Genomic DNA, 25,922 nt, shown 5'->3' on the forward strand with positions numbered 1-25,922 from the left:
AGACACAGGAAAATAACAGGCTGTGTTACACCATGTCCTTGCAGACTTCCTTGCTTTGCTTGATAATAGAACACACACTTTAAATCAAACTCTCTCTCCTTTCTGCAACTTACTGAGGTTTGAGCAGATCCACCCAGATTTGAGGCACTTGTTTAATCAAAGAAGAAACCAAAGAAAACTGAGTAAACTGAAATTATCGATGTTACTCTCCAGCTCTCCTCTGCCCCGTGCCTCTTTAATAGCTTTCTTGCATGTTGCCTAGCTAGGAAGAAGGAATGGGACGTACCCAGTCTCTGTGAATGGGAAGCATCCTCCTCCAACTCTTTCAGATTTTATCTCCAGCTAGTTTGGCTTCTCCTTATGTACATGCTGCTCCTGCCCCCTCATTAGCTAGCACAAGCAATGTGTCCACCTCTTCCAGTCATCCTCCCTCGGCAATAGAGGGAGGTGTCATCACACTGAAGCCAGAGTTAATAGTATCTGCTATGCTGGGATGCAGGCTTAGACACAGGAGAGATTCACCTCACCTCATTTCACCCACCCTTCCTCTTTGTGCTCTCAATAGAGAAGGGGTCACCTCCAGGGACCAGCTCAGCCTACTTATCTCAGACATGTGAGGTGTGCCCTGGAGGTACTTTTCTCTCTCAGTAGACTACAGGGAAAGCCCACATGTCCAGATAAAACTATACACCTAATATTTAGATATTTTAAAATTATTCCCACCTACCATATCTTGCATTCTTTAGTGGATTATGTACGGCTCTCCTTCCAATTCCAAGCAGTAGTTAATTTTACTTTGAGTTTTACCCCAGCGTAGTTCAAGTTTCAGTACTTCACTCAAGGCTCCAATACATTGGAGCAGCACAGAAGTGGGGGAAAGGGTGGTATGCCATGGGAAATGTGGTTTGGCAACAAGTTTGATAATTCAGTTATGGGACACCCTAACTACAACTCCTATAAGGTACCCTGACAGCATTTCTGAATAGAAGTTTTGGGATCTGTCATAAAAGATTTATACTGTTTTTTCAGAATGTTTTAATTTTCATCGAAAGATCAGAACTTTGCTTATTAAAAGCTCATTTTTCCAACTCACAGATTTTGAAAGCTTCAGACCTTCAGCTCAGCACCCACCCACCCTGACAGAGATATGTCATCTCTGTAGAAGGTGTGATAAAAAAGGGTCTGTACCCAAATGTCAGGGCCTCTGCTTCACACACTGCTATTTTACCTTAAACTGCTAATGAAGGAATTAATTATATTTATATACTATGAAGTCCTTGAAGAGAAGCATAGACACATGTTATTTTCTCCTGCTTTTGCAATAGGATTGGTAAACTTCTGACAAGGCAGTGCGTGAGCAGCTGGGTGTGAGGATCCATCTAAAGACACCAGCCTCTCTCACTTCAGTGGGGGTTGGAGCCTTTATTTTTGAAGAGTGAGAGAAGAACTAGTCTTCATGCTGTATTAGCCTTTGAACTCACTATAGTGACTAGGGTGTCGATTCTAAATTATCTAGGTAATTTTTATGTCAACAAGGAAAGATTGCATGGAGATGATCAGCTTGTTTAAAATACTGCATGTTACAGAAAACATGGTAATTCCCTTAGGTTAGTAATATTCTAGCCTGGATTCAAATTTTGTTGATCTGTTCCTTTCCAGTGGCCAGGATCCACAGAGAATGGCTGGAATTTTAATGATATTTAAAAAACATTTTATACTTTTTGTACTAGAGTAAATAGTTTTAAAATAAAATTATTTTATACAGTCATCTGGTCTGTCTTTCCTGGCTTTGTGCATAATTATGAGTTCAACATACTTTGATTTATATTATAAACCCACAGAAGTGCCTGTGCTACCCTAGAAAAGAGAAATCTATTGTCCTATATTGAAATGGCTACAATGCTGGGCTAAAAATATTTGTATAGAATTATTATTGCAGGAATTGCCATGGTAACTTGAATGACGGTATTAAGAATGACACCATAAGCCCAACACTGCCTCACTTAAAGTTGTTAAAGAATTCAAAGTCACATAAAAATAAATTCTTTAGATATTCATATTCAAAGCAGGAAAACGTTCTCATTATTCAAAGTCTATATCAAAAAGCTGACCATAATAACAATGGTAATTTATTTTTCTTCAGATTTCCAGTGCATGGAACCACTAGGTATGGAGTCAGGAGAAATTCACTCTGATCAAATCACTGTCTCCTCCCAGTACAGCGCTATCTGGTCTTCAGAAAGGTCCCGGCTAAATTACCCTGAGAATGGATGGACCCCAGGGGAAGATTCTATCAGAGAATGGATACAGGTAAAAAGATAATGTTTTAAAGATATTATTAATAATACTCTGTGGAGTTTATTGAATGTGGAGAATGCAAAAGAAAGAATGAAAAAAACACAGTAAAGTACTTCTACATAATCTAAGAATCATTGCAAGTGAATCGTTCACATTCCCTATTAGACACAAAAAAAGACTGACTCCCAAAGGTATAAAAAAAGAAAAGGTCAGGAAGATTAATTGTTCTGCTTCCCACATCTATTGTTTTTTCAGTCTTCTGAGCACAAATAACAGAGATTTTGGTTTAGTGGAAAAGTCAATATTAGTTTAACATGCACTTAAAGTGGAATGTCCCAGTAAACTGAGCATGTGCTATGTCTCTAGCTGATTACAGCTAAGCATTAATACAGCATGGTGTTTTCATGCACTCAGATTTCACCTCAGAAGACCTAAGTCCCTTCTAGAATATGTTAGTCATGAAATGAGTTCAATGGTCTCTGTCTAGTGGCTATTCTTCCACATCCTGAAACACAACATTCATTAGAAAGAAAGATCAGCTGCCTTGGCTTCACTCTGTTAATACAGGAGAAATTGTGCAAACGTTTGTCGCCATGAAGAGACCCCTCGAGTTCAGCTAGTCTGCTTGGGCTTGTTTGCTATTTGTTATCAAGTACATAGGTTAATGGCACATGATTCCTGAACAGTTTAAGATTGTTCATATGAATTACTGTACACAAATAATGTATACTAGCAGGCAAGCGTTAGTATCATTAGGTGAAAAAAAACACTGATTTATCTCAGTCGTAGTCAGACTTCTTAGTTGCAACCTAGATTCTGTTTCTGTTGGCAAAAGCTAAGAGAAAGGGTTGAGCATATTAGATCAATATTACTGATATTGAAAACTTGTTCATATATTTGAAACATTCCTCTGGCTTCTGTTGTTTTCCATAGGAAATTACTAACTGACATATAAAAACAATGCCTTATTAGCCATCCACACAAATGCTCACACTGGCGTTTCCCTGTGAGGTTTGCTGTCTGCAAGAAACATTAAAAACATGTTGAGCACTAGTTAGTAAAGAAGAAAGAGGGGGAGATCTTTCCCTTCTGATCCTTGGCACACAATGGGACTCTCAGGTGTCCTGCTTAGGGGCCCCTACACATCCTGAGCTCTTGGCAACTTGGTAATCATCTATGATGGACCTAATCAGACTTCAGAGTGGCAAAAAAATATCTGTTGATCCTTTTTCCTTACTTAGGAATAAATGTTAAAATCTCCCAAGCCTTATCTAAGTGCAAGGCTTGTTATTAATCATTGCCACTTGCAATCCATGGAATGCACATGAAAAAAGAGTGGAATGCATCAGAATCAAATTCCATGTGTTTCATCTGGTCAGAGGGCCACCACTTTTTCTTTATTTCCTTCTTTTCTGCTGTCACTTATGCATTTATGACTGTATAATCAAAACAAGAGAGCTAGTCAAATCTCATTCGTGTGTTCTGTGTGCTTATTAACTTTATTAAGTTATGATGACTACATATATATAGAGAGAGCTTAATCCTTTCACTTAGAACTAGATCTTTCTGAGAAAAAGTTTCAAAGGACTTTTTTAACCATTAACTTTTTTAATAACAAACACATAACAGAATCCAAGCTACTCTGGGATTTATGCTTAAAACAGCTCAGGGTACCTCAGGCCTCCTGCCTATGAATTTCTCATCCTCCTTTGCTTTCTGCCTTAAACCAGGATGCTCAGGGGCTGAAACAACCACTGAGCATAATTTTTAGCAGTTTTACACTGCCTCCAGCTACCACATCAGCCAAAAAGTCGTTTGGTTGTATGCTGTACTGCTCACACCACAGCTCTCACGTACTTCACCCTGCCCCTGGTTTGGAAAAGGCAGCATGAACCATTTCCCTGAGCAATTGAGACCTAGGGCATCTCCTGCACTGCCCTGGCCCCACGTGGAGGGACCGGCACTCCCAAGGCAGACCTCCTGACAGAGCAACTAAGCTGTAGCAGCCTTTGCTACAGAGCTGGGTCTTGTTTGCAGGACTGAGCCTGGAAAGTCTTGCTTGACAATGCATTTCGTTGAATAGGCAACATGTGTTGCAGAAGAACTGTTTTAAGTCGTTTCTACCACTCAACCCATGTAGCAGAAGCAACCAAGCTAGTTTGGATATCCCCGGGATTTTCACAAGGCACAAGGGTTTAATTAATCTTTGGTTCCATTTGTGTCAGGAGGATATTCTCATACTTATTTATTATGGTATAATTCAATACTAACATCACTAATTCAAACTTCCAAACATGTTCTAAATGCTTTCCTGTTAAACTTACTTTGGCAATCTTCAGATGGGTGCTAAGTGCTTCAGACTACCACATTCTACAAACTCTTGATGCCATTGGCAGTGAGCACATGTTGCAAGTTTGTATCTGGATAAAATATTGAAATCCCATGTTCCCTCTGTACAAATATCCCCAGGAACAGATGTTCATCTCCATAAAAGCATACAGACAAACAACCATGTAACTGATAAAATACTCTGAAATTACCCATTGAAAAAAACCCAAGCCATATTTTATAAAAGGAGGAAGGCACTTGTATATGAAGGACTAAGGCCACTTTGTTCTGTTTTGTTCTGTAAGCTACTGCAAACTAGTCATTTATGTGAAATATTTGCTTTGGTGCAGTACAGCATAAATGGATTGTTGCTGCACGGTGTAAGAACTCTAGAAAATACTCAACAGAAAAAAACTGTGCTGAAGGATACTGCAATGCTGAACTTGGAACTTTTAAAGTGAAAATTTCTGCCTATATGTCCTTTTCTTTGAGGCAGAGATTTTGTGTATATCAGTATTCATTGATTTGTTCTACAATTGCAGGTTTCCATACCTGCACACACACTGCAGCTGGTTAAGCAGTGATGTCTGCCTTCAAACTGCTAATATGCATATGCAACTAGGCATATGTATGAGATATGTACAATCATACATGGGCAAAGCAGCTTGAAAATCCAGCTCCAAATACTAATTTCCTTAGTGTGTCTTTCTTTTTTTGCATAAGGGAAACATAATAGTTCTCATTTCCCTTCCTTTTACCCCTCCCTTCAAGGTTAATGTTTTTGCTAAGACAAAAGAAACAGAAAACCTCAGTTAAGTATCAGCAAAGGGCGATTGGTATCTACAAAGGACGTTTAGAAGGCATGTGATATGATTGTCTCATTTGAGGTGTTGATGTCTTTTGGATGATTTAACTGAAAATAATTAGGAAAATAGTGTTGGCTTTTTAGTAATGGATTTGCATGAATTCCATCTGTGGACCTGAAACCCATTCTTTGGTGGAAAAACTAGATGGCTCCTTTGTGGCTGAGAAGGTACCAACTACTGCATTCATCTGAATGCTGCCTGCTTACAGGGCTCTGCTAAGCAAAAGCTGCTTTTCCATTCCTTTCCTTAGTTGTTTGGAAATAAATGTCAAAGCATAGGTTCAAAATATCCATAGCACAGTCACACCATAAGTCTGCACAGTACTTTTACCCTCAAACACACTTTTGAACATTGCTCAACTAACTTGAGATTTGGAGTGACTCCATAATCAGAAACAGAGACACTCCAGATTGCATTTCTTCTTTAAAAACACATTAATAAAGTTTGTGGATTTTCTAATATGAATGGAATAAAGATATGCATGAGGCAAGGGCTGCCAAAAATAAGCATGAAGTTAGTTTATTGTCATATGGGATGTTATTAGCTCCTCAAGCTTAAGCTCCACCTACTTGTTCATTACACTTACATTTTGCACACTTGACTGCTCTTCAGTGTGAAATAACATAATTAAAAAAAAAAAAAACCACAAGCTTTTTAATTTAATCACGAGCAGGGAACTGCCATTGCAACGTAAGTCATTGTCCCTCATTAACGTATCCTTTCACAGGAAAAATAGTATAGTGTTTCCATTTCTGTAATCTGAACAACAAACATGTTAATAGGTATCAATTACCAGCCAGTTTCAGTCCTTAGAACCAGTAAGAAGGCCAGTGCAAGGGTTTCACATCTGGTTTTAGTGAAACTGTTCCTGTCTGTGGCATTTAAAATTTAAAGAACTCCCGTTATTGTGCAATTGGGAATCCTAGGGGAGTACAATGTTAATGAAATCCATAACATGCGGGGATTTTATGATTGCATTTTCAAGGCATTCCTTCAAAAGGGATGACTGATTTCTGCCATGGCAGCAGTAATTGTGCTTTTACAGAGTAGATTTAATGTTCACATTTAAGAACAGCAGTTACGCTTACACTCATCTGAAAGAGTAACATGTGAAATCTTTATATTTAGGGAACTTGTTGCATCTTATTTCTGAAGCCTTTGAGCAGGAGCCACAGGCCACTGTGCTTGGCAAGCCCTTGCACCTCAGGGACGCCCCGATGGGTCATGGCCAGCAGCCCCCCAGTGCAGCGCAGGAGCAGGGGGAGTGCCCGGCTGGATAGGTGCCATCAGCTAAAGACACTTGAGACCCACGTGTGTGTGGTTTTGAAGGGAGACTGATTGCCTATTACTAGGGTCACTGGGAACCTGCGCTATCATCAATCCTCATAATGGTGTGGGTTTTCAAACCCGCAAGGAGCAACACCTTCTGGGTACTTTTACTGCAGAATCTGTATGGGTTTTATCAAAATGTTTCTTCTAATGCATATAACACAAATCTTTACACTCCCATCAAGCTGGATGATAATTTCTGGGTGGCACAATTTTTCTCTCATGCTGTTAGACTGAGACCTACAGCTTTCCCAGAAAGCAAAGCATATTTGTTAATAACACAAAATTTTCAGTTCATATTACAGTTGGGTTTGGATAAAACCATAAATCCAGCTTTAAGAATCCTAGTATCAAATCAAAACTTAGCAGCTATAAAACAAAAAACACTACTCTGTTATAAACATGCTCTGACGGTTCAAATTTTTGAAAAACTGTTAGCAGGAGAGTTAACATAAACAGACATTATACTCTGGATTGGGTATTATCTCATTCTGCAGCCCTACACTAAGATGAAGTCCTTATTGTGTGCTCTGGTTAATAAAAAATAAATGGTTAATCCAGCCCAAATTTGTACTGCTAGTTTTTTTCAGCAGGGTACAGATCTTGTATCACACGTAAACGGCTGGAGTTAGAGGTTAGCAGATCTGGTTTGCTGCCTCTGACCTCTGCCTGCCCATCTCCACCTTGTTCTCTACCCATCCCTTTGGCATCTATGACTGTTGCAGAGTAATTCTGTAGACCTCTAGACCAGCCAGCCATAGGAATATCAGCTGATCTGGTGTAAAATTCTCCCTCTGCATCTCGCAGCATTTAGGGATCTGGAGAAAGTCCAGAGAGGTAAGAATAACCCTCCTCAGAAAGCAGCCTGGGAGATCCCCCTTGCCTCCACTGATTGAAATATCAGTTGTTTATTTAACACTAACTCTCCTGTGCAAGGAAAATACACTTCCCCTGATTTAAAACACTTTTATGTATACACTGCTTCACCAGAATAAGAGGGACCTTGGAGCTGGAGTTTTCCTTCCACATTTGTCTTCATTCCTTTACATTTGCAGTAACCTACGTTCTTCATTATTCGCTCCTTTGTAAGTGAAACCCTGGAGCATGCATTGCTGATGTGAACTGGTATATAGATTAGTCCAGATTTATTTCTGTAGCAATTCTGAAAATAATTGCAGCTTGTCATTTGGTGTCTTGACCTTTCATCTGTGTCATAGCTTATTTCCTTATCAGGTATTCACTTAAAAATATAGTCAGTATTTATATATGTTGCTGCACAGCATATTTATTTCATTAACAGGTTTATTCTTACATCGGGCAGCTGTTTAGGTTGACTTTATCGAGCAAGCCTATCTAAATACTTCACATGAAAGCTCAAGGAAGTGCAAGTCAACAATGTCTGCTGTTATTTTTATTCTTATTATTTCTGTTTCTTTTGGAGTTTGATATTGCAGTGAAGTGCATCATATTAGTGCAAAGAATAATGTTAAACATGGGAAGCTGAGGCTTCCCAGGTCTCCTAGCCTTTGAAGGACTGCCTGAGAGCTGAAGTTCAGAGGATCTGTGGTAGGGCTGGCCCATCATTAGGGAGCACGCTGACATGAAAGCACAAAAACTGTCAGTCCTTTGTCTTTTCTACCACTTTAAAATACAAGTCATGCCTTCGGTTCATGGCATTTACAATTCATAACTGCACCTCAGAAATTACAAAAAGCAGAGTTAGCTTTGTGTGGAAAAGTATTACAGTTATCTTATGGTCTTAACATACTTTGCACATGGGCAAAGAATGACAAAAGACTATTCCTTTCTGGAAATCACAGCCAGGACAGACTGACACAGCACAGAACCAGGGTTAATTGACCCATCAGGATACATTCATACCTTTATTTACTCTGACATGGAAATAAATGGTAGTTTCATAAAGGCAAGTACTGAAATTAGACGAGAGGGAGAGGGATAAATAAAAGGGTCCTACAAAGTATGAAGGTTTTTTTGATTATTCAAAGTGCTTTAAGAGGTCTTCTAGTACCAGAAAGTTCCCAGCCATAGATTTATCACTCTGGGGAGGCTGAAGAGATGCTCAGAGAACTATGCAGAACTGTTGGCAGCCTTATTCCTCCAGAAGTGCAGGTGCAAAATGCAGTTTAGAAGAAAATCCTCTCTACCTCCCTCTGACATGTTTCAGCATCAGCCCTAATACAGAGGAGAGTCCTGCGTGGCTTCGAGCAATCCTGCATGCAACATATGGAGGAGCAGCAGAAGCAGAGCCCCTCCGAGCCTCCACTACCAGCCTAATCATTGTAATAGTTTCAGTTCTTTCAGGGGATCCATTATGCAGAGATCTGAGTAGTTTGTATATAACTCTGTAATTACCTATGCATCCACTTCCCAGTCCGGCCCTACATCCCCTGAACGGCTGCAAGACAGATGGCCCTTTAGAGCTGAGATAGAGAATTAAAAATGTGTCCAGCAAAAGCACTGATTCAGCAACTACTAAAATAATTTTGTAAATTTATCTTACTTTCACTAGTTGGCTCCAGGAGGGAAAGAAATTAAAACCTTTAAATATGGTTTTAAACTAAACACCACAAGTTTTTTTTTTTAAATCACAACATCTTTCTCTTCTACTTTCTTTCACAGGAATTGAAGCCACTCAAAAACTCTGTACAAAATTATTCTCCTCCCTTGTTTTTTCTCCATTCACCAGGTTCACACGTTTGGCACGATTCAAAACATTTGTTATAGTTTGCTGGTCTTTAAACTGCCATCAAGCTAAAAAATCAGTTGCTTGTGCCATTCTGCTTGGTAGGGGAGCTCTCTCCCTGATGACCTGCAGACCCCATGGGGACCGAGGCAGCCTTGCCCACCCAACTACAAGGCACTGCAGCACATCTGCTCCACTGCAGCCAGGACATCCTGCAGTTGTGAAGGAAGGTACCTCAGAAGGAGATTTTTCTGTGTCCAGCAGAAATAAATTAAGCTACAAGACTAGGCAGGTGTCGAACTACAGGTGAAGTAGAGCTCAAGGCTAGAAGTTAAGTGACTAAGGGTAGTGGCTAGAAACACAGCCTTGGGTAGGAACACACAGCTGAGGCATGTTATAATAAGGAGAGTTGTTACTGAGCTAAAGGTCCCTGTTGTCATGGGGCCAGCCCTGGGCTGGAGATGATAGGTGTACTGCTGAGTGCTTTGCAGACAATTGTGCATTCTTATTCACTCTTTCCACACCTGCACAGTAGTATGAAGCTGAGGAGTTCATGAGTCCTATGGGCCCTTCCCCATCCCAGCATCTACGCTGCAGATTTTCTGTTGCTGAGCTATTATTTGCCTCTCTGTCCTTGTATCATCCTCCTTTTCTGTCCCAGTTTAATTCTGTTCTGCCCATTAGATGACATTTTCACAGCAGTAGCAAAATAGGTAAAGTGGAAGGATAAATGAGATTTCTTCCAAGTGGTAAATACTTGCCCTTCAAAAAGCAATTTGCTTCTTCCCACAGAAAAAGAAAAGAAAGAAAAAAAAAAAGGAAAAAAAAAAAGTTATATTTCAACAAGGAAATATTTCCATTTTTGCTTTATCTCTGATGTTTTCATTCAAGATTTAAAAAAAACTCTTTTAAAAGGCATCAGAATAAACTCCATAGCTGTCTGATAAACAAAACCTACTAGCAGAGAAAACACAGTTGGCCAAACATTAAGCTGAGGTTCAGTTCCCCTGTTTTCAGGAATAACTGGCTTCTCATAAGAGAAGCGCTGTTTACACATAACTTCCACCAACCAGCTGTACCTGTGTCGTCTGGTCTTTCTCTTCATTGCAGCCTCCTGTGTTGAACACTTCAGGCCAAACTAATTTCTGGTGTTGATCCTCTGAAGCTGCTGAAAATATTGGTTTGCCCTATCACGTATAAAACCAGGACTTACTTTAACAGGTTATATTTAGATTATGGATTATTGTACTACAGACTAAGGTGGCTTTCGGTCTTTAACAGAGACAGGACCAACCTATTCCATTGCAAATCCTATTAAATTCAAGCTAGGGGCTGAAGGGCCAACATAGCACAAAGTAATTTTAAAATCTTCTTATCAGGCCATAAAAATTAACTGTCCATAGAAGTGTTGCCCCCTTCCATGATAAGCTTAACTAAGAAAATACATCCTGTGTTTATTTTAAAAAGCCACAGCACTTAAAAATCAATGGCTTTGCTCTTTACATAGCTGGATATAGAGCAACTTTTAGAGAGGCAGAGTGGGGTTACGCAAACCAGGCACCATTAGCTGGCCAAAGAAAGCCTGGAAATGAGACCCCCATGGCTGGAGTTTGAACAGGCTTTGTTGAGAGAAGGGCAGAGCTGGAGGCAGTCAATCTCCCTGGTTTGCTTTAGGAGCAGGTGGTGAAGTTTTCTGGGTAATCAACTATCCTGCACCACCCCATCTGCTGTCCCCCTTCCTCCACCAGCACGGGACAAGAGCACCACTCTCAGCAGCAGGTCTCCCAAATCACAGCCTCAGAAGTGAACCAAAGAAAAACCAAAAATTATCTTTGCACGTACAGTCTTTGTCTCTCATTTTTCACCATACATTTACAGTACCCTTACCACCCCATCTAACCTCAGCTACCTGATATTTTTCTAGAAGGCAGCAGAAACTCATATTTTAAAAAAGCAGTGACTTGCTTGGTGACCCAGTAGTAAATTAAAATCATCATACACAATGTGTATGAAATAGAAAATCGAATTTTGGTGCAACAAAACTGACAGTTCCATTTAACAGAGAATAAATGAATGCAGACTCCTGTGGATGAATGACTGATTTAAAGAGACTGTGCCGATTTTCCAAGATGAGAAAGCTGATCACAAGAAAATACATATATATCTATGTGACACAGGTTATAGACTCATTCCAATTGCCAGTGAAATCAGGCTTAAAAAGTATCAAATCTTAGACACTGGTACTTTTTCCTCATTTTGTTGCTACTGTTTATAGAAAAGCTTGAACTTTCAAAAATATCCAAGTGTAGCAAATTCCAGTGATTTCAGTAGAACTCGCTCTGACCACAGTGATAGCATAGTCAGATCTATCTAAACCATCAAGGCGTGCTGTCTGAGACAGGAGAGTTTAATTCTGCACAGTATATCATCCCATCACTTACCAGCTTCCTACCCAATTAGCGTAGGTATGCTACGAAACAGGAAGAAGCAGAGGTTATTTCTGTGTGTAATTACATGTGTAATATTGTACTTCCATTCAAAATACCAAAATGTATTATAAATCAAGCCCTTCTGCCTGTGCCCTCTGATTTTAACAGTACAGCAGCTGGCAAAAAAATGCTAGAGAAGAACTTTATAGACAACATTCAGCGTTTTCCACCCAAAGCCCTGTTATTCACATGTGAAGCAGCCTGATAGAGAAGCTTTGGCTTACTTGTTTCCCATTGGTGCACTAGTTGCTCAGTACACTTAGGGGGAAAAAAGTCCTACAATGATGTCCTTCTCTCAGAAAAGAGTGGTTCTGCAAGTATTGCTATAGAGTTTCCCTTTTCTATAGTTTCTAACACAAACTGGGGAAGGTTACATTCAAGCTGCACTAAATAGTTGTCTTCATTCCAGATCAGAGGATTAAGCTCAGGTTTAAAATTAAATGTAAATTACAAATAAGTATTCAGAAAACGTTAATTAAAAGTATTACGTTCCTGATTCATTTATTGCTCAGCAAGGGTTCCTAAGTATCTTAGCTGGAGAAAGGGGCCATTCACATTCCTCTTTTCTTGACCAAGTCATTGTACATGTCTTAGGTTATCCATTTGCAAGTTAATGTACTGCCAAAGCAAAGGTTTTCATTTTAAAGAAGTAATATTTCACAGCAAGATATGCTCCTGCAAGATGTAAAACAATCTTTTTCTAAAGCACTGGGAGTTAATCAGCCTTTCTCTTCATTGCTACAGAGAGGGTTTGAATGGCATAAGATGCTGATTACTTAGATCCCAAAGCCTATAGAAATCCCAATACGATTACATTTTCCCCCCTTTGTTATCAGAGTTTATTGTATCTTGCTGTTCAGGTTTTAAGTAGTTTTCAAGTGAAAAAATAAATTAAGAAGAAGGTATTTTCTGAGTCTTCTGAATAACAATCGTGTTACATCAGAGTACCACATGAATGCGTAAGGTGGAGCTTGCAAATGAATAGCAGAAGGATCGTTCCCTATCACTGCATGTGCACTGGATGCATTTCATACAATACAGTGAGCCCATTTCAGGGGAGCATTGCACTGCCCTTGCTTTTAAACTGAAGTCCTTCAAAACTCACACTAAAAATATCACACAGAGCTAATGTGTAGCAGTGGCAGTGCTTTTCCCGGCCTACTTGCAGCATTTCTCTTTCACATTTGATCTTTATAGTTTCCATACTGGAGCGATTTGGTTTGCTGAATTCTGGAAATGTCTCAAGTTGAAATGCTAGTGTATTAACCTGCTGTACTGAGTCTCTTTTGTTTCTCTTTACCAGAGTGCTGCTTGCCAATTTTTACAACTACAGCAGATTTTACTATTCAAACAGAACCAGATGGAACACCAGTTCAAAGAACATGTCAGAATTAAATATTTCTTTTTTAATTAGTTGCTTCTGATTTATGCAAAAAAAAATTAACATAAGAGTGGGAGAATGTGCCATGAATCCAGATGCAACACAGCCCACACAAGCATTATCTTTTCTCTGTCAGAGACACAGAGGCCTTTTCTTTCATTTTTTTCTTGTCTTTTCTTTTTTCCTTCTTGTTTCTGGATTTCATTTTTCTTACACTTTCTGCATCTTTTCTTTCTTGAGCCAGCCTCATAATGATGACTGAGGTTCTTTTATGTTCATCAGTCAGAGTTTTTCATGTTCATCTTAAATTTTCTCTTGTAGAAACTGGCTGATCTGCCTCTCAAAAAATTACTGTACTCAGTACCACAATCCCAGCATAAGTATCTCAATGTGGTAGTGTCCTTTGAGTCTATTTTTTGTTTTCAGTTGGGGGAATCTTTACATTTATGTTTTTTCTGCTGCAGAAAAGGATTTGAGCAGAAGGTGAAGACCGTGAGGAATATTTCCACTGCTAAAGAAAGTTAATTTCCTTTTTTCTGCCAAGCATTCCTATTTCCTTGGCATGAATGTTTGCTCATCCTCTCTTTCACGCTTCCCCATTTTTGCCAAGTCACATAAGCATCAGTTCAGTAAAGCATACTGACTGAGGACAGTTGTTAGCACAGACTAGAAGTTGAGTGTGTGATTAGCTTTCTCTTCTGGGGCTTTCAGGATGTTGCTGTCAAGGTCAATGAGAAAGACTTCAGTGACTCAAGAGAGATCTTACTAGCAGCAATATTTTCTCCTCACATTCTTTATGGAGCTGCCACAAATATCACTCAGATTTTTGCACAAAGATCTGAGATGGTTTACAGCCTTAACTATTTTCACTTAAACCCAGTATGAATATTTACACCCTGCCATTAATCAAGGAGTTGTGCTCTTGTAATGACTACTCATTTCAAGGGCAATGACTTTTGGCAGTAATTTTCCAACCAAATTAATTAGACTATTTTCAGAATTTCTACTAGAGCTTGTACCATTTTTACTTAGCATTATAATCTTCTTTACTTAAAGCTCAATAAATAAAGGAATTAAGTGACAGTTGTGTATACATCATGGGAGTGCATGATTGGTCAAATCAACAGCAACATCTAATAAAAAAGATCAACTCTTACTTAATTAAATATTTGACAGAAGAACAGTGAAGTGTCACAACAGTTAATATGACTCAGAACACTGTATGCTATCTAGGGAAATGACACAGTTCTCTAAAAATATTTACTTTGGTATGTTGTGTCAAGTGATGGATTATACAGCTTTTCAAGCCACAAGAGATGCCCACAACAAAAAGCTTCCTGTTGTTAATCAAACTCCAGCACTTTGTCTTTTATTTTCTCAGGCTGTTGCACAGACCTACAGTAGGAGTGTTAAAAGCTGGTAAAACTGCTCCCTTGCTACATCTCCCTTAATGACTGTATTTTATTTAGCAAGGCAGATTTTCATTGCAAAAATAAGGTTTTCCATACTATGACATGTTTATGTATGACAACAGGAAGCACCAGTATTAATTTCAGTTCATGTATGTTTTATGTTATTCTTTATCCAGCAGTTTGCTAAGATTTGCTACATGATACATTGTACAGAGCTAAATGTTATTCCCTTTCCTTCTCCTTAACTGCTCTCTAGCAAAATGCGTATGCCACTGCTTTCATATCTGTGTCTTAACAATGTGTCACCCACTCACATTTTTTGGAGACAGTAAGACAGCAGTAAAAATATTTTTCCTGGATGCTTAAAAATATTGCAGAATAAATAGAGAGGAAGTAATTCATATGTAGAAACAACTAGTGTCTTGCAACATGTTCTTGTGGCAAAGAATTTTAGAAGTAGGAACAACTGGGGCTTTTTTCACATGAACATTCTGTCCTGGAAAAAAAATACACACTTGAGATGTTCCTCACTTCTGGTAAGTTAGGGGCCCATTCCTGTAGGGAAGTCTGCTCCCAGTCTTGTAGTTATGAGTAAAGGCAGTCACATTGCAGCACAGGCAGTTATCAAAGGCTGTGTTTTTGGATAAGGCCCTAAGGCATCATTTTCCAAGATAGATATGCTTTTTAATCTGAATGAAAGTGAACAAAATTTGAAAAAAAGAACTAGCAACATGCTGCAGTTAGTCAAAGCTGAAACTCTGGTAATGGAAATGAAATGTCAAGATTTCAGATTTGGAGACAGCTGCCTATCTCGGATCACAGCCATACAGCATGCAATAACTTATAAAATCGCTTGCATCCTCTAAAACAAATACCAGATGTTTGTTTATCGTATGTGCAGAAAGTTAAATGTCAAATCATTGCAAGGAAATGCATTTGATGTTCATCTTCAAAAGTACTGTATTTCATCACCACCTCTCTCCACAGTTCATTTTAACGTGAAACATAAGTTCTTGAAACAAAAAGGACAAAAAGGCCGAAACAAAAGGCTAGTCATTAAAGATTTGTATTACTATCTCAGCTGGAGGAGACTGGATCTGAGGAAAATGGGTTACCTCTGGTCATGTTAACACTTGGAGACCTCTGTGGGGAGGACATACTAGTTGACTGGAACTTACACAGGCAGTTGGACTCTATAAGCATAAGCCTCCAAAATTCATAAGAATTCCTATCTGTTTGGGGACACAGCTGTACTACAACTACAGCCCTCTGCAGTGATTCCTCTGGATAACATGGTACAGAAGAGTTCTGTCTTACCACAGCTACATTTTGGTACCTTCAGGTTCCATTTGTTAATAGCAGTTGATATGGTTTAACTCATATGTTGAGCTAAATGCTGAGCAGTCCCTGTGGCATTTAGAATGCGTATTTTATGCACACTTTTGCATTTTACAGAAAGCAAAGTTTTAAAAGACTTTGGAAAGAAAACAAAATACATCACAAAGTGATTAATGCAGGTGAGCTTAGCAGCCTGCTAAAATGTGTCATGCAGTTTCCAAGGTAGTCTTCTACATAATTTACTTTTATCACCTTACGTAGAGAAGAAGATTGGTACATGTAGAGCTTAATTTACAAACATATTTAGGTACTGCAGCAGGGTGCTCGGTGTTGCAGTTCTGTTTGTATGCACCTGGAGAGGAGTGGTTCCTCTCCAGAGGCCACTGCAGAGAACTGTCAAAGGGAGGAAAATGCCGAAAGCTCTACCTTTCTCCTGGACCTCTGCGCTGACACAGTTAGTACTAAAACTTCCAACCCCTCTGCTCCTTTGCTGCTTAGCCCCACATTTCTTGATTTCTCTGCTGCTTTCTCACTAAACACTGACAGGGAAAGGTTATTCCTTTTTCCTCTATCAGCTTGTGAGCAAACAGCCCTTGGCATGCAGCAGGTCTGGGCTTACAGTTCGCCTTTGCAAGGTGTTTAAAGCTGTGGCACACAGCTGAACACTTGAGCCCTCAGCCTCTGGGTGCCCCAGGAGAGGACTGCTGTTGACATAGTTCCAGTTTTCAAGAAGCACGTAAAGATTTGCCAATCCAGAGATAGCACATCAAGGTGAAGAGATGCTCTCCCTAACAAGAGATGCCTCCCTCCTCCCGTACTGCATTAGACAGTTACTAGAGCCGGGAGCGCTAACGAGGTTGCCTCTTCCCTACCTATAGGCAATAAATTAGAGCTCTTCTCAGAGCCTCTGCCTCTCCCAGTGAGCTGTTAACTTCTGGCAGGAGAATTTCTGCCTGCCTCTTGAATACTGCCGGGGTTTAGGCATGAAGGTAGGTGTCTATATCCTTTGTGTGTTTAAGACTTAGTTCTGGGCAGTGGAATAGATGCATATTCCATTCCCCAAGTGTTAAGGGAGCGTATTAAATACCAGCATTTGGGACTAAGAAAAATTTGGAGGCCCAACGTTCTTTGATGGGGCAAGCCTGAGTCACCTGAACGGTCAGTGACTGGTAGTTGTAACTGTTAGCTCAGGCATCAACTACTCAAACCTTCCCCTAAACCCCTGATATTAAATTTTAACTTGGCTTCAAATACCTAGAACTCTTGTAATAGGCCATTGCTTGACTTTATTCACAATGAAGTACTTACTGTATATTAAAAAGCCCCTACTAGAATAATTTCAAATCAGTTGGAACGGTACAGGCTTGGGACCCTAATCATTTCAAAACTGAAGAGCTGTTTCAAATTGTAAGAGAAGCAGATCATTTAAATAACTTAGCTCTGCACTCCCTCAGACTTCCAGATTTTCAAGTGCACTTCAGCCTGGAAGTGAATGTGGTATTGGACACAACTCAGTGCAGCACACTTTACAATCAGCAGAGTACAGTTTGGAGAGCATTTGAAGTTAAGCTGAGATTGCTCAGCGCAATGATGCCCAGATTCCCCCATTAACTTTCAGATTGCAACAATCTAACATCTGAGACTCTCCAGTTACTTTAAATCACTTGATTGTTTTTGTAAGGTGGTGCTGGGATATGGGGTTTTTTTAAGACTGAATTTTTTATCACGACAAAACAAAATGTTGCACTATTTCACCCCTAAAGACAAGGGCTAAAATGTGACATATAGACTTTACCAGCCTTAAAAACTGGGGCAGGGGAAGGGGCTTCACCCTGAAAGCTGGTTCTATCTGTCACACACAAGGCCGCTATTCTTGTGTTGAAAGACTAAAAAAATGCCTTGCATATGACACGGGCACTGAGAGAGCAGCCAGTCTATCCTCAATAGCACTTCCTTCAGCCTTTTGAGAGAATGCAGAGCATGTTGATTTAACTGCTCCAGTGCCTTTGGATATATGACATACATCCAGGAAGAAGGATGCCTGTGGGACACAGGGGACATATATTCTGCATCCTGCATACTTTGGAAATAATGAAAAAGCCTGAGATGGTCATGGGACATTCACTTGAGAAGGGTTAATTCAACCTATTATTATCCTACTGAAGTCTGGACAACTGAAGTTTAGAGGTATAAATTAGTCTGATTAATATTTTGTGAATAGTGTAATTTTATATTGAACTTAAATTATTTACTTTAGGAAACAAAGAGAAGGTTCTAGCTGCAGAGAAAAAGGGTGATGAGTTTGATTTTAATTGGCCTGTTGTTATGGTTAAAGAAGGCTGTAAGGAAATGGCAGGCATTTCAAAGCTGTGGTCACCAACCTGTCTGTGAGAAAGTTTTGTGCCTAGTTTCAGCTGTTTGGCAGTTGGACTTGTCCACTGGGACAAAGGTTTCTTTTGCCAGCAGAGTTGACTTGAGTAACTGCACTCCTGCACCCCACATCATCCTCCCAGCTATGCCTGTGCATCTTCTGTGCTGCCACATGATGAACTGGTTTAGGATACAGATCTGGATGACAAATAAATAACCTGGGGGGGGTGTGTGTGTGTGTGTGTTTAACTTAAATCACTTGTCCATTTGGTTGCAAAGTAGCTTCATGAGAGAAAGAGAAAGAGAGAATGAGTGAAAAAGAGGGAAGGCCTCTAACACATTCATGTGCATACCCTAGCATTCATTTCTCCAGCAAGTTCAAAATGTCAGTATTTTCTAATGATTAAAGTTTACTACATTAGACAGTTGGAACAGAATTATTGCACTTCTGCTAATGCTTCTTTCTCGTTTCTTCAATACATCATATGGTACAAGGAACTCATTTGCCTTTTTCCCAACAAAATCACATGGTGACTCATAATTGTCTCGTGACTAACTAATGCACCACAGGATTCTTTTCTCCTCTTCTGTTCACAAGTGATGAGCTCCTGGGTTTTAGCCGAATTCTTGTTATCATTTCCTAAATGTGCAACTTTGATATTGTACTATTAAATTTCATCCCATTCCTAATACTGCAGTCCTCAGGGCCATTCAGTTCTCGCTGCATGACTCTCTTTTGTATTGACAATGCCTTGCAGCTTTGTGTCCTTAGCGAATTTCATTAGCATCTATGCAAGGTAGTTAATGAAAGTATTAAGTAAGATTGTTCATCAGAGTGGTCCTTGAGGAACTTCTCTAGTAACTTCTCTGCAGTCTGGTGGTTCCCACTCCCACTGACAGGGTCTTTGGTTCCTCTTCCACAGAGGAAAGATAATTATCTGGCATCTGAATAGCCCTCCTGGCTAATTAGGCAAATATCTCCTGTGATGACACTGTTTACAAAAGAAGAGATTATGGCTATGTTATTATCAACAATATGTTACAATTTCCTTTATATAAAATTCTTATTATCTTTGTAAAATATCTTGAGGATGGAGAGGGTGTGATTTCTGCAGTGTTGTCATGCTCTGAATTGATTGTCCTCATGTCCCAATTCATTCATTACAACAGGTAGATTTAGGCCTTCTCCGCTTTGTTTCTGGAATTGGAACCCAAGGAGCCATCTCAAAAGAAACAAAGAAAGAATATTATCTGAAAACGTATCGTGTAGATGTCAGCTCCAACGGAGAGGACTGGATTACACTGAAGGAGGGAAACAAGCCTGTTGTAAGTCTTTTCTCTTTTACCTCTCTTTGGCCAAGAAATAGGCTGTTGAACTATTTAGTTACTACCAGTTGTTAAGAAAAGAGGACTAAGGTATCACAGGTTTAATCAGGTTGATTAGGGTTAACAATATCCCAAATCTGAAAAATAGCTATTGTCTTAGTAGTAATGGGCCACAGAAATTGTTTATTCAAAGCCTAGACCATCTGAAAATACTGCAAGGTGCTGCCCTGTCTGTTGTACCCACCGTAATTTGACTGATTTGTGTCTTTTCCATGGAGTATGCTGCTGTTTTTCAGTTTGCCAGGTATTTTCTATGTGAGCTTGAGAAAAACATGGGAATCTTTAAAAAATATGTAGGTCCCTTATCTGCACTGAAACTCTGGATAACAGTGTGTCAGCACCTCAGCTCCCCATGCATACCCTGCTGTCTTGCAGGAGTGCTAGCAAGTGATTAGTAGTTTGTTAGACTTCCAAGCATCTCAGTGATGGGGGTCATGCAGACAGATAATTAGGCACATCTTTCCATCCTTATAGATTTTTATCACCTTTCCATTTATCAGCAGATTTGCTCTCCGTGACCTCTCAATGAAACAGCTTCAGACACTCATAAGAAAAATCTTCATTATCCACTACCATGAGCATAAAGCTCGTTACTGAGGAGTCAGTTCTGCTCCAGCTCTCACACGAGTAGTCCCAGTGAGGCTGTGCCTCCCTTCTCACCTTGCTTAGGATGTGCCTGGGAGCAGCATCCCCAGAGGCTGCCAAAAGCTGATGCAACTGGAATGGTTTTGTGGTACCTCCCTTCAAAATACCTTTTTTGTTCCCCTTCTGTGAAGACCGAAAAGAGCAATGCAATATTAAACTCTATCAGTGTAACCATATCTAGCTTTAAATGTTTGGTTACTGGTTTGTCCCTGATTCATCTGGGAGTGCTGTGCCAAGTCCACTACATTTATCTAATCAAAATGGTAGCTGTGTTGCAGGCCTACATCTTTCTTCTTTGAGGCACTTTGTAAAACAATAAAAAATGAATTCTGAAAGCTTCTTTTTGACAGGTATTATGCTGGTTTTACAGAGAAGGGACTTTAGAAGGTCAAATGCCACAATGTGGACACTGTATAATGATGTATAAAGGTACAATAACTGACTTGCATAAAGTCACAAGAGGAGACAATGCAGTGGCTGTTATGAGACACAGGGTTTCCTGACTCTGGTTCCCATACCAGAACAAATACCTCTTTCAAAATCAGACTATGCCTGATTTTCATTACCAGCTTCAATTTGTAAACTCTCCAAGAGCATACTTTATGTAAGTCTCTCCTGTACATGCTGTCCTTAACTAGTGAGAAGACTTCCGAAACCTGTGTTATCAGTTCAAAGAGTTTATAAAAAAATCAGGTGTCTAAAATGGCAATATTTTGCTGTTGATCAGGACAAGAAAAAACTATGCACCAGTCTCCCTCTGGTATCTTCATGCAAATGAAAAGTTAAGGAGCCTGGGCTACTGAAGGAACAACAAAAGCAGGCTGCCACACATCTCTTCAAGGCAGCATCACACAAGTGCTGCGCTAACCACATATAAGAAGCTGTGTACTTTTAAGAAAAGAATATTTTCCCTGTCAGGTGCAGACCTTGAGAAAACTGCAGCAGGCCCTCCCAGAATAAAAAAACATTGCTGAAGAGAACTGTAGCTCCATTTAAAATATCTTGCTAGATATGAAACCCCTATACCAAATTACTTGAGATAGAACTGAGCCTGATCAGTTGACAGCTGTGCGCTGCTGGCCTCTGCTCCAAATCAGTGCAGTTATTGCAAGTCGCAAACAGGAAAGTAGACAGTGTGTGGAAGAAATGGGAGAATCTCCCATAAAAGGAGAGGGGTTTGCATCCATGGAAAACAACAGGAAACTGGTCCTCTCTATGTGAGGAAGAAGCAGGAAGCTGAATCACCTTCTTTGGACTAGAACATTGCAAGGTTTCGGCTCTGCTAGGAAGGAGCGCGTCTGCAGGATCCTCAACATGAAAGCACATCACAAACCTGTCCCTTCTTGTGGAAGTCTCATTGTTCATCTAATTTGACTGTTAGCCTCAGGGGACGCAGAGAAAATCTTAGAGCCTGCTACATAGATTTTAAATAGACTTCCACCTCAGTATGCAAGGACAAAGAAAGTCTGAGTACTTGTTTAAAAGGATTTTAAAACTTCAAGATAACAAAGGAAGGTTTGCACTATACACTCTGCAAAACTCTTAAGCCCAAGGACAGCAAAATAAATGTTTTTATTCTTACTCCATATATAATTTTTATTTATACAAACCTTTAATTTTGGCCTGAGGTTCTGTAGCTTTTTGCATCATCTACGAGTGTACAAGGAATAAAATTGCCCTAGTGGGGCATTGAGGGATTCTCCCAGGACAATGGCAGTCCATGCCTGACAAAGATCAGTGTATGTCATTCCTGCATATAGATCTGGGCATTAGGAGGACTTCAAAAGAGGCAGGGAGTGGACCCTTGTTGCACTCAGGTAAGCTCCTGATATCAAGGTAGTCCTGACTTCTCCTGGCCTGCTCTTATGGTGTGTTGTGGCACTCTGCAGGTGGCAAGTATTTTTTAGCTTCCTAAAAATACTCTTTTTTCCTCTCCAAGGAAAGCTTATCTGTCTGCAAAAATTGAGTTAGGAGTTTAATGTAATTGTTCCCCATGCAAGTCTTTTGTCTCATCCCCCCCACCCCCAAAATAATGCTGGTTAGATCGTAACTATCTGTAAAATACAGAATTATGAACACCATTTAAGAGAAAGCCTAACAAATATATCCTTTTTCTTTCCACACAAAGGTGTTTCAAGGGAATAGCAATCCCACCGAGGTTGTTTACAGACCTTTTGCCAAACCAGTTTTAACACGGTTTGTGCGAATTAGACCTGTGTCTTGGGAAAATGGAGTATCATTAAGATTTGAAGTTTATGGCTGCAAGATAACAGGTAAGTCTTGGGAAGGATTTTAAAACCAAGGGAATTTATTGTGTCTGTGCTGTGAGTTTTATTTTTGTGAGTGAACTGCATCTTCACTATTTCCACTGTGGTCTGTATGTAGAAATTTTTAAAAAAAAGGCAAAAAAAACCCAGCAAAAACACACCAACATAAAGAAAACAAAACACGACAACCCAAACATTCAGTGTTATCTGACTGTTGTTCTGCCATTATCTTTTAGGTGTTTGGCTTTAAGAAGCGGGGAAAAAATAAGATTTAATGACTTTTCTTGCAATTACTTTACAGCTCCATGTAAAATACCTGAGACACGCAGATATTTTGCAAATTTCCATCCCGTTTTTCCTTCCTAACCCTCCAGTCCCTCTCTCTCATGCCTGCTATTTGTAGGTAGTTCTCAGCAGGCTTCCCAAGGAACAAATATACATAACTAGGTTTAAAAGCATTGCAAAACACATAGATTTGAAGCCTATTCAAGCAACTAAACATACATAGTCAGGTTCCCGCTAGTGATCAGTATTGGATTGTAACTCCTTTATATTACACAGTTAACTACTAAAATAACTGTCCAAAGTGCTTTCTGAAGTAACAGGAAAAGGCATTCATTATCATCAAAATACTGTCTTGGAAACCAAAAAAACAACCAACAGGCACAAGCAGGAATTTTTTTAGAAGTCTTTTTACTTCTAGTTTTAGGATTTCTACAATTCCTACAAAATGGAGGCTTTTTATATGTAAAGTAAAAATACAACTTCATAGATTAAAGAAAATATGAATTATTTAATATTTTTTATAAAGCTGATTTTTCAAAAAAATATCTTGTGTCATTTTATAGCACTTAACACAGTTCATTGGCACTCATTTTTAATAGTTCTAGGGATATCTTTTTTTCCTCTTAAGGTATTTCCTTAGTGTTGAAAGTATTTCTTAGGACTTGTTTCCATACAACAGGAAAACAAGATTACTGATTACTATGTAATAGAATTCCAGGCCTTCTATGAGATCTTTTCAGATTAGATGAAGGTAATGTCAGCAGAACTGCTATTACATTCTATATTTGGAAATTTTCATTCCTTGTTATCAGCATCTTCTAATTAATATTTATCTGAGTTCATAAAAGAAGCAACTATTTAGCTTCTGTGTCATTTGGAAAAGCCTGAGAGACCAAAGAAATACAACAGGAAAATCTCAAGTACAGCAATAAATCATATTTCACAGAATGTATAAAAGTTTTCCATTTACAATGTCACCAAAATTAAGTAATCTGCCACCAGGTTTTGGCTGGTTTTGGAAGTTTTCTCTAGGGGAATATTCATAAATTGAGATGTGACCCTGCACTCTTTGCCTTAGCATGAAAAATAGAAAACGAGAATAGAATAGGATTTTCTGATCCTTTTGGTTCCCATCAAGCCAGAAATACTTGTGGTATTTTGGTACTTCCTGCCAAAACTAGGATGTGCAAGTCTGAACAAATGAAAATTATATACAAATCCAAAGATATTATTTGGGATATAAGAAAGAAAGAAGTAATTGCTTATGATAGTTGAAATGACTGATGTGTCCTGTTTCTGTTTCGGTGCTTATTCAGATTAACTATTTATTTGGTTTTTTCTCTGTAGATTATCCTTGCTCTGGGATGCTGGGTATGGTGTCTGGGCTTATTCCTGACTCTCAGATTACTGCATCTACTCAAGTTGATCGAAACTGGATCCCAGAAAATGCTCGCCTCATAACAAGCCGTTCAGGTTGGGCACTGCCACCAACTACTCATCCATACACAAATGAATGGCTTCAAATAGACCTTGGTGAAGAAAAAAAAGTGAGTGGCATAATTGTCCAAGGAGGCAAGCACCGAGAAAACAAAGTATTCATGAAAAAATTCAAAATTGGCTACAGCAACAATGGATCAGATTGGAAAATGATCATGGATTCCAGCAAGAAAAAGATAAAGGTAAGGAGGAAAGCTCTGCACCATAAAAAATTTGCCTTTAAAAAAAAAAAAAAAAAGCTTGCATTTAATTTCTACACATCTATGTCTGATCTTAGAAAAGGCACATGATTGGGATGAAGCCAAGCAGGAGGATTCATAAGACAGCAACCCTGAAGGGATGCTGCGGGAACTGTCCCATGCCTGAGGGTAGGAGCTGTCCTTAAGACATTCGCCTCAGTACGGCAAAGGTTTTGTTTATTCAGCAGCTAGTTGGGACTTGATTTCTGACAAGTGTGGTGTGCCTCTCTGAGCCCTAGGTGACTGCAAAATCCCATGCAATGGTAATATGCAACACTGCCAAATAAATAGTGTTTCCTCTGTAGATTTTCCACTGACAGTGAGCAAACTCATTTGAGACACTGAATTTAACTCAGTGGGGTACCTGCTGGATTTCTGAACGGCTATAAACTGGTTTGAGAGCTTCACAGGCTCTCTGGAATGGTGTGATCCAAATCCCTCTGAAAGAAAGTGATGAAGTTTTTAACTTGTTATCCCATCCCAAATGAAAAGTACTATTGCACTGTCATAAGTGAAGCATCTTGGAGGTTACTTGGGCATAAAGGGCAGCTGGTTCATAGGTTCAGCCAGCAACTGCAAGACATTTACAGAGAAGGGCCAAATGAACTGCTGGGTTAGATGCCAAGGAAAAGAAAATGAGTGTGACCCAGAAAAGTTTCTGGGAAAACCTATTTTGGTTTGTCTTTGAATGCATGCTTTTCACAACGTAGATTGCACTGTTTAGCTTATTTACCCCAGATCCCATTCATTAAGTCTCCCATTCCATTTTGCTATGATTGCTCACAAGGTGTGTTTTTGCCTCAAAAGGCACAACCCTTTTTTAGTCCTACCCTGTTCCTTGAGGAAACCAGTGGACACACAGTCCTGTTCATGAACTGGTGCCGCAGTACTGGGATGACCAGGGAATCATATGCCAAAATGTGCCCTCAAAAGGCAAATCAGTGTGGTGCTTGGCAGATGGGAATCCTGAGAGTTGCTCTGTATCTCAGCTGCCTTAGTTTGAAAATTAGATGTAAAAGCTGTTTTGCTATGTAGACTCATCCATTGGACAAACCTGTGTTTCCTTAAAGGGAAAGCTGAGTGGGCCC

General features: G+C 39.5%; 1 protein-coding gene across 1 annotated transcript in view; it reads left to right on the forward strand.

Annotated features, from left to right (window-relative positions):
* The window catches only part of NRP1 (neuropilin 1), a 114,820-nt gene that overhangs the window by 60,526 nt on the left and 28,372 nt on the right, over window positions 1-25,922 (forward strand). The window contains 4 exon segments of the mRNA XM_037384856.1: window positions 2,144-2,310; window positions 19,686-19,841; window positions 22,675-22,819; window positions 24,446-24,777. Of these exon segments, the coding sequence (XP_037240753.1) occupies window positions 2,144-2,310; window positions 19,686-19,841; window positions 22,675-22,819; window positions 24,446-24,777 (800 nt within the window).

Source organism: Falco rusticolus, chromosome 4 (assembly GCF_015220075.1).
Source record: "Falco rusticolus isolate bFalRus1 chromosome 4, bFalRus1.pri, whole genome shotgun sequence".
NCBI lineage: Eukaryota > Metazoa > Chordata > Aves > Falconiformes > Falconidae > Falco > Falco rusticolus.